General features: G+C 32.7%; 1 protein-coding gene across 1 annotated transcript in view; it reads left to right on the top strand.

The window, feature by feature from the left end:
- Positions 1-13,098, top strand: part of LOC150108154 (uncharacterized) — a 54,470-nt gene extending 41,372 nt beyond the window's left edge. The window contains exons 21-33 of the mRNA XM_090415618.1: positions 2,003-2,047; positions 2,154-2,321; positions 2,413-2,493; positions 2,612-2,737; positions 3,145-3,273; positions 5,680-5,847; positions 6,022-6,102; positions 6,801-6,926; positions 8,989-9,072; positions 10,006-10,182; positions 10,282-10,362; positions 11,163-11,288; positions 12,837-13,098. Coding sequence (XP_090271744.1) covers positions 2,003-2,047; positions 2,154-2,321; positions 2,413-2,493; positions 2,612-2,737; positions 3,145-3,273; positions 5,680-5,847; positions 6,022-6,102; positions 6,801-6,926; positions 8,989-9,072; positions 10,006-10,182; positions 10,282-10,362; positions 11,163-11,288; positions 12,837-12,931 — 1,487 coding nt within the window. The 3' untranslated portion in view covers positions 12,932-13,098. The remainder of the gene's footprint in view (positions 1-2,002; positions 2,048-2,153; positions 2,322-2,412; positions 2,494-2,611; positions 2,738-3,144; positions 3,274-5,679; positions 5,848-6,021; positions 6,103-6,800; positions 6,927-8,988; positions 9,073-10,005; positions 10,183-10,281; positions 10,363-11,162; positions 11,289-12,836) is intronic.
- Positions 13,099-14,257: the final 1,159 nt, after the last annotated feature.

Below are 14,257 nucleotides of genomic sequence, written 5' to 3'. Positions count from 1 at the left end.
TGTAATATATTAAAATATGATAATATTACAATGTAACAAGAAAAGTAGTGTGATAATATTACGATGTAACATGAAAAAATAATGTTACATCGTAATAATGTGATAAAATATAATTGATAACATACTAAAATATGCTAAAATAATGTGATAATATTACGATGTAACATGAAAATATAATATAATAATATTACAGTGTAACATATTAAAATATGATAATATTACAATGTAACATGGAAAATAATGTGATAATATTATGATGTAACATGAAAATATAATGTGATAATATTACAATGAAACATACTAAAATATAATGATATTATTATGTAACATGAAAAAATAATGTGATAACATACTAAAATATGCTAAAATAATGTGATAATATTACGATGTAACATGAAAATATAATGTGATAATATTACGTTATAATATGAAAAAATAAAGTGATAATATTACGATGTAACATATTAAAATATAATGATATTATTACGATGTAACATGAAAAATAATATGATAATATTACGATGTAACATGAAAAAATAATGTGATAATATTACAATGTAACATACTAAAATATATTGTGATAATATTGCAGTGTAACATACTAAAATATGATAATATTATGTTGTGACATACTAAAATATGATAATATTACGATGTAACATGAAAAAATAATATGATAAAATATAATGTGATAACATACTGAAATATGCTAAAATAATGTGATAATATTACGATGCAAGATACTCAAATATAATATGAGAATATTACGATGTGGCATACTCGAATATAATATGATAATGTGATAACATACTAAATATGCTAAAAATTTACTAAAATATACTAATAAACATACTAACATAATGTGATGATATTACGATGTAACATGAAAATATAATGTAATAAAACATTATTATTATTAAAATGTTATGCAATTAGTATATTTGTGCGAAATAGAAAATATAATATTTCAATTGTATATGCGTAGCTGTGTATAATCACACTTTCTCAAACTTCGAAGAAAAAAAAAGTGAACCATGACATGTAATATTATTTAAGTTGTGCAACTGTGAATTATATAATTGTAAATTATTACTGATTATTATTTATAAAAATAGAAAAAATTATGTTATCATCATCATTATTACTGAAATCTCATCATTGTAGAAAATGAAGTATATATGCAGCGCTTAGTGCTGAACCTTGTTAAATAATGTATTGAATGTTACTCAAGATGATTATTTTAAATATGTAAATATTTGAGAGATCAATAAAAAAAAGTTTTAAAAATATTATTATTACATCAACTCTCCTGGAGTCAAAGACTCATCGAGGGAGAAAGAGAGAGGAGTTATGCCATTAACAATTACATTACATTACATTTGGTTTTATGCTTCTCATTTTTATCGCCAGGTGGTTATACTCAGAAAAAAAAGCAAATGAACGAGTAATGATACATTTTTATGTGAACCAAGAAAAACAAAATGATAAAGATATACACATAAAGGGAAGTTATACTCGTATATGTAACCAGGGATAAATTTATTATCATAAGAAACGATATAATTGTTAAGGATTGATTACGTTAAATACAAGGACGGCGTTATATATATAATATCAGTTAAGGTCAGCAGGATGTTAATTGTAGCAGTAAGATTTCCAATATGGTAATGATAATAATATTAGTAAGCTTCTCTAGTCAACCTAATGGGTGGTGGGTAACGATGCTACTTGACTAGGGAGTAAGAATTAAGAAGGCGTGTCTCCGTTTGTAAAAAAAAACCGGTCTTATCAGACCGTCTGACTGAAAAGAAAACGAAATCCATCAAATCACTTAAAACTGCAGCTTAGTAGTTTTATTACCCTTTTGTCTTTATATCCTTATTGAACATTCGATATGTTAATACTTACAGAATAGCGGAAATGTTTTTCTTATATTTTTATATTGTATGTTCCGAAATGGGATGCCTAAATAATCATTTTAACCGATTTTTTTAAAAAACAGAACAACAACAATCACCTACAATCACAGGAAGATCTTCTCGTATAGGTAAGAAACAATTTCTTAAATATTCATAATACAGTGAGTTTTTAGATGACATTACAACGAGTAATATTGCAGTTTCCATATTGTATACAATGTTTTTTTCCTCTAGCTGAAGTAAGACTTGTGACTTTAACCCGTAACGAGAACTCGCCATTGCTGGCTGTTGACGGTAACTCAACCACCTGCGCAATCGCTAAACGACAGCCTGCAGCCGATTTTGCAATGTTTCTCAGAGAAATGAGTACCGTGGTGGAAGTAAGGATTTTTATTCCTGCAGGTAAGTACGAAGCATGCGTCAAACAGTAATTAGTGGCATGCATAACAAGGCACTTCATTTTAATTTAATTCGTTTCTTTTTCTTTTATTAGGATTGTACGTGTTAACTGCGTTGGTAGAAAATTCAGAGCAGAGAACGGTTGAAATTTGCGATGGATCTACAGGAAAGTTCGGTGAGTTCTATACCCCTCCCCCCGTTACCATAACCACTGAATTCATTAAGTTTGTTTATTTTTTGCAACACAGTAAATGAATCAATCATTACCTATTCCGTATCGCATATTTTTTTAGCCGAAAGTTCATGGCAGATCTTCAGTTGTCCAAAAGGAATTTTGGGAGATGTGGTGCACGTAAAAGATGACAATTCAGCCAATCATGACTTCCACCTGTGCGAAATTTCAGGATATGTAAAAAGAGGTTATAAGTTTTATCTATTTTATCTCTTAATAAAACTTCTTTTTTAAATAAAGAATAAAAAAAATTTTAAATCTCACAAACTACAGCTTTAATGAAATAACAACGAAGAAATAAAAATTTGTATTTGGTTATAATTTAAAAATTAGTCTTGCGTTGGCTCAACTCTGTTTTATGTATCTTTGAAAATATGTATTTTAATAAGGATTTTAATTGAAAATTATTTAATATTTTAACACTGAACATCTAAAATACAATCGAAAATATTCGCATTAAATCCAAGCTACAAACTACCTAACTTTAGTAATGTGTTTTAGAAATCCTTTGTGTTATGAGACCCAGCAATTCTAATTTTCATTATCTGGATTATAATTGGTCATGCGTCTAAGTAGTTGATTTTTTCCCCATAGATCGGGACGAATCTAACGACGAAACTTCAACAATAACAATTATCGAAGAAGCAGCTATACCAGTCACTTCATCTCAACCGACAGATGTAACCACAGTGCCTCCTAAAGGAAACAGACCATTTCCTAAAGGTAATTTCCGGTTGTCAGCAATTCCAGTAATTCTCTCTGATATATTACACTTTTAAAATAAAGCACCTGAGCAAAAAAAAAAGAAAAGCATATATATATATATACGTGCTAAGTCCCGATGAAGAGAAAATTCTCGAAAAAGGTCTAAATTTTGTGTTGGCACCAAAATGCATTCCTAAAGAACTACTTTTAACTAAGATGGAGAAAGCAGCTTCGCTACTTCCTACCGCAGACGCGAGTTTACTTCGCATAGAAGCAATTCTTGCAATCAACAACGCAAAACCTCCTTCTGATAATATATCCCCTGGTGAGAGACTTGCAATTAAAAATCTACGGATTAACAAGGACATCTTCATCTTAAAATCTGATAAGGGGAATGCAACTGTACTTCTAGATAAAATAGACTACCGAAAAAAAAATCTTAACATTGTTAGAGTCAGATAGTTATTCGGAAATTGAGAGGGATCCAACAAGAGAAATACACAATAGAACCAATAATCTCCTACAAAAGTCCACCGAAATTCCACGAAATACACGGCTTTCCATCCGTTCTTTACACCCACTCATTCCAAGGTTATATGGTCTCCCTAAGGTACACAAAGAAAACTATCCACTGAGACCTATAGTAGACAGCATTGACTCACCCACATACAGGTTATCCAAATATCTGGCGTCATCGTTAAAAGCTTATGCGGGAAAATCTTCTTCTTATATTAAAAACTCAACAGATTTTGTCTCTAAAATCAAGGACTTAAAACTCAAATCTTCTGACATCATGGTGAGCTTTGACGTGATAGCACTCTTTACTAACATTCCGACAGAGGACGTTCTCCATATTTTAAAGAACAAGATTTCAAATAAAATGTTCACTCTGCTATCTCACTGTGTAAACTCTGGCTATTTTGAATTCGAAGGTAAACTATATAAACAGGTCAAAGGATTAGCTATGGAAAGCCCCCTCTCTCCTGTATTAGCCAACATTTTTTTCGAGGATTTTGAACACTCTCCTCTTTTAGTTTAAAACCAAGAATTTGGCTTAGATATGTGGACGATATATTCCTCATATGGGAGCATAGTATTGAGAATCTTCACAGGTTTCTCAACCACTTAAACAACCTCCATCAGGATATAAAATTGACCATGGAGATTGAAGAAAATAGTTCCATCTGTTTCCTAGATGTTAAACTCACCAAGACGCTTGAATCAATAAAAGTCTCTATATTTAGAAAGCCAACACACACGGACAGATATTTGCACGCGTCCTCACATCACCCATCCAGCGCAAAAGTTGGGTATTATATCAACTCTTGCGAATCGGGCAAGATCTGTACTGTCAGATGAAGAAGAACTAAAAAAAAAGAACTACAACATCTTAAATGGACCTTTAAAAACAATGGCTACTCTTTAAAAAGTATTAACAACCAATTATCTCACCGTCAACGTAGCAACGTAGAGACACAGGACGATTCCAAAGGTTATATCTCCTTGCCATATATCAGCACACTGTCCAAAAAGCTGAGTAGAATCCTAAAGAAGTTTAACATACAAACGTGCTTCTCGACTCTGCCAAAAATAAGATCACGTTTCAACAATTATAAACAATCTCACAACCTTCTACAATTCCCAGGTGTATACAAAGTCACATGTGAGTGCGGAAAACCTTACTATGGCCAAACGGAGAAATCTATCCTCCTACGTCTCGAGGAACACCAGAGAGAAATTGCTTACAAGAGAACCAAGAGAACCAGAGCTACTGCTCTATCAGGCCATGTCCTGTTTTCAATAAACACGAACAACGAGAGCCGCCAACATGAAGTAAATTGGACAACAACTTCAAACCTACACATTTGCCATGATGAGGTAGAACGCCGCATTGTAGAGTCAAAAGAAATCACCTTGGACCCTCTTCATATGAACAATAATCTCAGCTATAATTTGCCTGACTCTTTCAGCTCTACTATCAGATACTGGAGATCGCGTGGTTCCACACAGGCACAGGTGTACAACAATAGAACTTTAACACGGACTATAGCTCAAGTTCATAATAACTGTAATTCACAGTCGAATATTATAACTTTATAATTGTATAGCTTTAGAGTGTCTCAATGTTATTTTCAGTGTCTTTTAATATCTTTCTATGTTCTGAACGCCTGATGAAGTCAATCTCGACGAAATGTTGCGTTTTTCAAATAAATCTCATTTTGTGATAACTCTCGGGTTTTTAGTCAGTTTATATTAAAACTGAACATATATATATATATATATATATATATATATATATATATATATATATATATATATATATATATATATACTGTATATATATATACTGTATATATATATATATATATATATATATATATATATATATTATTTTATTTTAATTTTTTTAACGATTTTCACCAGGCGAAGTAATATCGGTAAAACTAGCTGGGAACGAAACCTCGCCACTCTTAGTCGTTGATGGAAACACAAGTACCTGTGCTTCAGCAATGCTCCAATTTGAAGCCGAATTTGTCCTGTTCTTGGATCACCTATCCACAATTAGGGAAGTCGATATATACATTCCGGAAGGTAAGTGTGTATTTACGAATAGCATTTATAAATTATTTATTGTAAATTTATAATTTAAAAATATATTAAAAACCCACCAATCATTATTTTTTTTTACTACAATTTCTCAAGATAATTCCATCTTTTGTCGTATTTTAGTTAATTAAATGCAAACACTTTGTTTTGTTCATTTAGGTGTTTACATCTTGACTGTGCTTGTTGGTAACTCCACTGAAGGCACAAGTGAAGTTTGCGATAGGATTACCGGCCATATACGTAAGTTTGATTAATTCTCACACATGTCATATTTGAATAGGTGTTTATTTGATTATTTACTTGAAACATAATAATGACTGTTTTCCGATTCCATTTATTCCGCAATTGACATTTTCTTCTGTTTAGTTCATTCTTTTTTATTATTCCAGTAACCCTTTCTGCCGCCTATTGGCCAATTCTTGAACTCATTCGTATTTCTTTTTATTACAGTAGCATTAAATATACTACCACCTATTGGCTATTTATCTTCTTTCTAGGGAAAAAAAAAAAAACGAATCTGTGTAAATCTTGCATTTGTTTTGCTTGATTGTTTGTGTTTCTTTGTTTAATAGATTGGATTTTTTCAGTGCTGTTTCTATTCAGTTCACGCTGTCTTTTTTTTTATACATAAGTGCGGAATCTCTTTCTCTAATTCTTATCTGTATTTTGAGATTTAATAAAAAAAATTCGTCAGAATCTTTTCTAGTTCGCTAATTTATTGTAATGCTTTCCGATTTTTTTTTATCCGAAAAAAATGTGTAATCAACCAATGTGTTTTTAAATATTTACAGTTATCTTATGCAGTAAATTTTAGCGCTTCAAAACAAAAAATGTCTTCTATCCAAATCTATAGTTTTATTATTATTATTATTATTATTATTATTATTATTATTATTATTATTATTATTATTATTGTATTATTTTTATTTTTTTTTCAGCTGAAAGTAATTGGGAAACTTTACAGTGTTCTCAAGGAATCATGGGAGATGTTATCTACGTAAGAGATGATAATTCAGCCAATCACACTTTCCAACTTTGCGAAATAGTTCCTTTTATAACTCCTGGTAAGGAAATTATTCTTATAATTACATGCATTATATGAACACAATTATGCATAACAAATACTTTCTTGTACATAAAGTTTCTTTTTTAAATAATAATAACAATAACTGTTTGTAACGTATATTATTATAATATTCATAATGATGATTATTACAGATGTTTTTAATTATTAATTAAAATTTTTTTAAAAAAAATTTTTAACATTTTATTATTTCTCATTTGTAATAATAACAATTAATAATAGTAATAATTACAATTATTATTTCTCATTAATTTTTATTTATATATATTTTTTATTTTTTATTTTTAAAGTTTGAGAAAGAGTGATTATTCATACAAATTTCTGCATCTGCTTATAAGGATTACTTGTAGATGAGTGAGGCAAGTTAATCCCACCTACTTCGAAGCTTGGGTTAGCTTTTATGAAGAGAGTGGGATTTAGCCTTCACTATTTGTGTTGTTGCTACTGTTTATGTATGGGATGTAGGCATTGGATGCTAGTGATTTATGATGTGTATATTAGTGTTAATGGTTTCTTAACTTTGTTGGTATATTTTCCAGTAGTTTGTCTTTTTTGAGTTGTGTGATGTTGTTTGTGAAAGCATGGTTGAATGAGTCTGCAAGCTCCTCTTGGTTTGTGTCCTGACCGAAGCTTTTTGCAATAAAATCTTGTGCTGAAGTTTTCTTTTTTCGGGTTATTAATTCGTTGAGTGTTGCCCATGTTTGCTTAATGTTGTTATATTCCATGAATTTTTGGAAGTAGTATCGTCTTTTTGCCCTACGAATTTTTGTTGTTAGTTTATTTCTTGTGTTTTTGTATAAGGTTTGTAAATGTGTGTTACTGGGTGACTTTTTAAGTTTTTTCCATAGATTTTCTTTTTCGGTAATAGTATTTAGTATGTCGTCATTTATCCATGGGTTGCTGTCTGTTTGTCGCCTCGTTGGTGTAGGTTTTGTTGCTTTTTTGTATATTTCTGTGAACATTAGTTGAAAATTCTCGTATAATGTTACAGGATCGTTTATTTTAAGTAGGAAATTCCAGTCTGTATTTTTTACTTGGTTATCGACAATGTATGATCGAGTTTTGGCGACTTTTGTGATGGTGGGAGGGAGGGGTAGGAAACGTAATAAAACGAAGTTGAGACAAAGTAGTGATCGGCAATTTTTACGTTAATTACTGATGATGTATATGTATGGATGGGAGCCCGTATGTTGATATGATCAATGCATGATTGTGTTAGTGAGTTATTGAGTATTTCTTCTCTTGTTGGCGTGTTAATGGTAGGATTTATGTTGTACTGACTTAGTATATCAAGATATGTGTTAGTGGTTGAAGAAGCGTGGTCTAGAGTATTTATGTTAATGTCTCCTATTAGGATGAGCCTGTGTGTTGTACGCGGTTCGATGCCGCTTAGCCATGTTTTTAACTCTTGAAGAAAACTGAGTTGATTATTATCTGGGGGTCTGTATATTGTGTTTATTGTGTATTCGATACTATTGTGGCTATTTGTGAGTTCTAAAATTAGTGTTTCCGCATGTTCGAAGTGAGTTTGTTTTTCTGTCACATTGTATTTTTCTTTGATAAATGCCACAATTCCACCTCCTCTTTTGTTTGGTCTACATAAGTTGTAGGTTTGATAATTATTTATGTTGTATGCGTAAATTTCTGTGTCATTTATTGCAACTTCGGTCAGTATTAGTGCATCTATGTTTATCATGGTATAATTGAGCTGTGTTATCAATGTTAGCCAGTGTTTTTTTGTATACTTATGTTTGTGTGTATGATAGTGAAGTGGGTGTTGGTAGAAATGTTGTCTGACCATTTCTTCAAAGAGTCAAAGACCTTGAAGTTTATGTTGTCTGACTGGATATGTTCGCCTATGTTTGAGATCTCCATTATATAGTTTTTAAATGAGTTCTAATCTTATTCTTACGGATGTAATAATATGTTCTCGAACTTATATGGTACTAAACGCTAACAAAATATTGAAGCTTTTGCATAATTACTTCTCAGAAAGAAAGAAAAAAAAAACCGTGTATTTACACAGTATTTATTCATTACAGAGGGAATATCAGAAGAAACTAGTACGCCAACCCAAGAAGAGGTTTCAAGTGGAACTACAATTGAGCCTCCCAAAAGTGATGAAAGTAAGCTAGTTTTTTTTTTTTTTTTTGATGCAACATACTTACTCGACGCTATATGACATAAATAAATTTAATGACTAGAATCCAAGAGATACCAAAATAGAAAAATGTTTATTATTTGAGCGCACAACTAGTTTCGTCTTCTTAGAAAACTTCATCAAGTGCATAACATGAAAAGAGAAATGCAAAAATATACATTACAAGAGAAACAACAGCTATAAATTAACTTACAAACGTATTGCTGACATTCGAAGGCATTTTAGATGTCATAGTATTGTTGGACATGTTCACACGGGCTTGATCTCGTGTACGCCCAACTTGGATAGCTGAAGAGTGACGATCAGATAGGTTATAGCTAAGGTTAGTTTTAAGATGGACCGGACTGAGGACAACTTCTGTTGAGACCACAGTTCTTCTCTCCAGCTCATTGTATCATCTAAAAATGTTTTTTGATTTGTTCCAGATCACTGGATGAGTGACAGAATATCCATCATTAAGGTCAGCAGAAATTCAGAACGTGATTAGATAGTGTGCTGGCTCTAGTTCTGCCATATGTAATGTCTCTCAAATGTTCTGTACGCAACTCAATGGATTTCTCTGTCTGACCAAAGTAGGGCACGCTGCAGTTACACCAAAGACAATAAACTCCTGGATGCTTTAGGCTGTCATGCTTCGCATTAGGGGTGTACCGGGTAAGGAACGGAGCCTTCCATAACTTTGGCTTTAATGAGAAGAAATTGATTGCTTTTTCCTCAAAGGTTTCTAAATATAAATTTGCTAATATAGGATATATGGATTTCCCGTGGCTAAGTAGAAGTTCTAAATAATATATTTTGTAAATAGTATTTTTAAAAGAGAAAGTAACCAGTATCTAGTAGGATGGTCATATATATATATATATATATATATGACCGTTTCAAAATTCTTTTGTGACAGAGAAGCCTTCCAGAATAAAATATGTTACCCTGACTGGTTCCAACAGTCCTCCTGTATTAGGAGTGGATGGAAAGGTCGAGACCTGTACTACGGCAAGGAAACAACCAGCAGCCGTGTTTACTCTGTGGATGAGACGAATGTCTTCAGTAGTAGAGGTGGATGTGTATCTATCAAAAGGTTAGTTACAGAACTGAACTCCAGTAGCATAAAATTAACATTTGGTTCTTTGTCCAATCTCGTGTGAAAGGACCCTAATATTACTTTTTCTCCCCATAGGTGTGTATTCCTTTAGAGTGGTCGTAGAAAACTCAGAGAAAAGAACGTTCAAGACTTGTAATAACCTCCTTATTTTTGCAGGTAAGATTCTGGCTTTATTTAATGGAGTGATTTCAGTAGGTATACAGAGGTAGCTCGTTATTCGCTGAATGAATAGAATGCACGGAAGTCTAAGCGATGCAATGTCATCAATGCGATTTTTTTGCTTTAAAATATCAAAATTATAGAGTTTTTTACGCGATAGCCATTATTTCTGAGTTAAGTTTTTAGTGAAACTTTGATCGTTTAGCATAATAATTTTTTATCATTTAAGAAAGGAAATCTGAATCAAATCTGGATGGAAGTAAATTTTTATTAAATTTTATACTATAAATGTATATCTGAATTGAATTTATCTGAAATCCATGTTTTCGGGAAATGCAACATAACATTTTAGATGCGTTTGTTATGTTCCTTAACGACATCTATTTTATTCAGTCGATGTCTTTAAGATTAGTGCAAGATTACTGTTGGGCTCCGATTGAAATAATTGGCGCCCAATAGTAACTCCGCTGCGTGCTTCAATGGGGCAGTAAATTTACCCCCCCCGTCACGGTGAGAAATGTATTTTTGATTTTTCTTGTAAAGTGCTAGTTATTATTTGCCGATTCTAGTAAAATTTAGTCTTGAGTATTATGAAGGTTTACTAGAATGGTATTTATACTTTCAGAGCTGTTTGAAACTCATCGAATAACAGTTACGCTAACGCTAGTGATAAACGATAATCTTTCTTCTTCTACACGATCCATTTATACACTTTGCTAATGACTTAAATTCATTTTACGAACTAAATTTCAATTCCAAATTTTAGTTAACACGTTTTCTTTCTTTCATCATTTTAGATCAACCAAAATGGGAGAAGATAAAATGTTCGAAGACCATAAAAGGAGATAAAATTCACCTCCAGGATAACAACGCCAGTCGCCAAGAGTTTGGTCTCTGCGAAATGGTTGTGTACATCAGGCCAGGTAATCCAAGCTCATCTGCAGTTTAAGTAATTGATGAGTATACGTGCGTTTTATGATAAATCAGATAAGCTCGGAAGATTAAAGTAAAAAAGAGTAACAAGTAGGAAACCCTTTCGTTCTTCTTAAGAAAGTACAGTTTCCTGTGCTCCACTTCCGGTGATAATACGATAAAATCCCAGGAAACACACACACGCACAGATAATCTCAGAAACTTTTCATTCGCTATTTATGGAGGTTATTATTTTAAGAAAGATCCAGATTTATGAACTGCCAAATGTCAATTTCATTGAAGTGCTTCCGGTCTTTTGGTGTACGATCTTCCTCTGAACTAAAAAAAGAGCCACCTCGTCTACCAGTTATATATCTTTTCTAAAATTTTCCTTTGCAGCGTCACCTGTTTATTCTTGTGTATCTATCTGATTTTATATTTCTGATTTATGGATAAAAACTCAGAATTTTCTATTAATCTCGCTTTTTATTATTAAATTTATTCATCCCCTCAGTGTGTGTGTGTGAAAAACCGAAGGAAGAAAGTCGTGAATTCTCTCTCTCTCTCTCTCTCTCTCTCTCGTTAGAGTTAACTAGCTTGAGGCCGAAACAGTTACAATAAAATGAAATTCTGTTTACTTCTTTTCTTGGTTGTACAGTAAGGAATTTTGTCATAATTAGCTGAAATATCTTCCTCCATCCCATCTTACCTTTAGATCGAATGGCTTATAAGAGCCAAGTAACGTGTATAAACATGATATTTTAGTAATTCCGGATAGGACTTGTTTAGCGCAGTCCAAATCTTTTTCTCCCTTTGGTTTAAAAAAAAAAAGGTCAGGATTCGAATTTCGTCAGTGGCGCGAGGAATTTTAATATGGAGTCAAAGTTCATTTCCGAACAAACAAAAAGTGAATTAGCAGTCTTATACGAAGGTTTATTATTCCTATTCCTCCAAAGATTTGAGAATGCACGATATAAACAGATATGAACATCGCTAAGTAAAATTGGCTTAAAAGACGAAGGTTGATTCTATGCAGCCTGAGGAGATGGAACTTGTATCTTGAGAGACAGTTTCTCAAGGGTACACTTAAACGAAACTAATGAGAAACCTGGATTTAGTAGAATATAGGATGTAAAATATTCCATTGATTTGCCTGTTTTGCAGAACAAAACATCCTTCACATCCGTCTGAGACAAGTTAAATAACTTTCAGTTGAAAGTACTGATAATGATTCTTCGCGTTCTTGATCATATTCGAACCCAGGTCTTTAAAAGTCAGTGCATATGTTCGGTTGTGGGTTTCTTTCTTTTGCAGAGAGGAAGGACCCTTCTCCTCTCTCTCTCTCTCTCTCTATGACAGCGACTAACTCACCTTCGATTGAAAATAGAATTCGAACCTATGTTCAAATAATATCGAGCTTTCAACTTTTTTCCACTTTTATTTCGGTGTTGTAGATACTAATCATAAGTAGATTATTTATTATTAGCTCAAAATTTGATATAAGTTATATTCATTATAATTATGTTAAAATCTTATTTATTTTCTGTTTTCTCTTTTAGCTGCGAGAATTTCATCCTTCCGGTCCATCAGATATCGGAAACCATTGTTCAGTTACTTCAGACGTTTAGTTCCATCAGCTCTCCACTCAGTGTAAATAAGGATTTATTTTTATTTTATTTTTTTATTTTGTATGCAAAAGGAAGACTGAAAGAAAAGTTTGTCTTTCTGAATAGTCTACGGATTGTACTCTTCAATATATCCTTGACCGACAGTCAATTTGTTTTCCAGTACTTAATAAAAAAAAAAAATCTCTACAGAAAATTATAAGTTACTGTATAAATTTAAATACACACACAGACCAGAGAACCTTGCCAGTACCAATCAGTTTAAGTGAACAAGAAAATCGGTCTGAATGTTTTAACTCGCAGGACCTATTAAAATCGCTAAACTTACCACTCGAAATAGACTGGTCTAAAACTGTTATTCTTAAATGTGACGCAAAATGCGGTCCTTACACCGAGGAGGACATAATTAAAAGCCTTACGAAAAACAAAGTTAAAGGAAGTGATGTGTGGCATTTAGGTCATCTAAAATACAATTATGTTTTTCTATTGTCGTTCAAACAACTGACCGTTAAAGAACGATTTGCCAGCATGGGGAACATCCAAGTGAGGAATGGCACCTGTGAAATTATTAATATAAATGCATAGAAATTTTAATACACCGGATGTCACCCTACATACCAAATCACTTGGTTGCTCTCCACTTTGAAAGATTCGGAAAAATAGAATTTCTGGAAAACATATCAACAATTAAGAATGATGACCGGTCTCATGTCCTAAGCAACAAAAAAAAATTAGTCATAGAACTCAACGAAGGTGCAAAAATTGACGACATCCCATATACTATACGAGTGAAAAAGGTTATGGGAATAGTCGTCGTCCCAGGAAGACCGCCATCCTGCTTCCGCTGTAAAAAAATCGGACATCTACGCAGACACTGCAATGAGCCGAAATGTGAAAAGTGCAACCGCATAAGGTCATGCAGCAGATCAATGCAAGGGTAGCACGTACGCTTCCATATTGAGGCAAAACGAAGAGTCCACAAACATGGAAGGCGAAGAAGAGGATGTGCAAGACACAGATGGGCATAACAAAGTTAAAGAAGAAAATAGGGAGAATAACAACGGAAGCAACAACTCATCAACAGACAGGGAAGAAAAAAAAACTTCACGTTACAAAAAGGCAACAAAACCCCTGTTCCAGAAATGTCTATATCAGACGATAAGAGGGGGGGGGGGGAGCAGAGAAAGTGAAATTCCAGAAAGTCGCCCTGAGCCATAACCGAGGGAAGGGATTAGTGGAAAGAACTGTACAGGTGACAAGCAGGAAACCTCAAATGAGTCACAAATAACCTGTAATCCGAAATCCCAAGGGCAAACAAGTAGTAAGTCGCCAGCAACACAAAACGTAGCTCCTAA

The sequence above is a fragment of the Typopeltis vanoorti genome, chromosome 3, assembly GCF_054136105.1.
Source record: "Typopeltis vanoorti isolate ZY-2024b chromosome 3, IOZ_Tvanoo_1.0, whole genome shotgun sequence".
Taxonomy (NCBI): Eukaryota; Metazoa; Arthropoda; class Arachnida; order Uropygi; family Thelyphonidae; genus Typopeltis; species Typopeltis vanoorti.
This window is presented reverse-complemented; position numbering and strand designations above follow the sequence as displayed.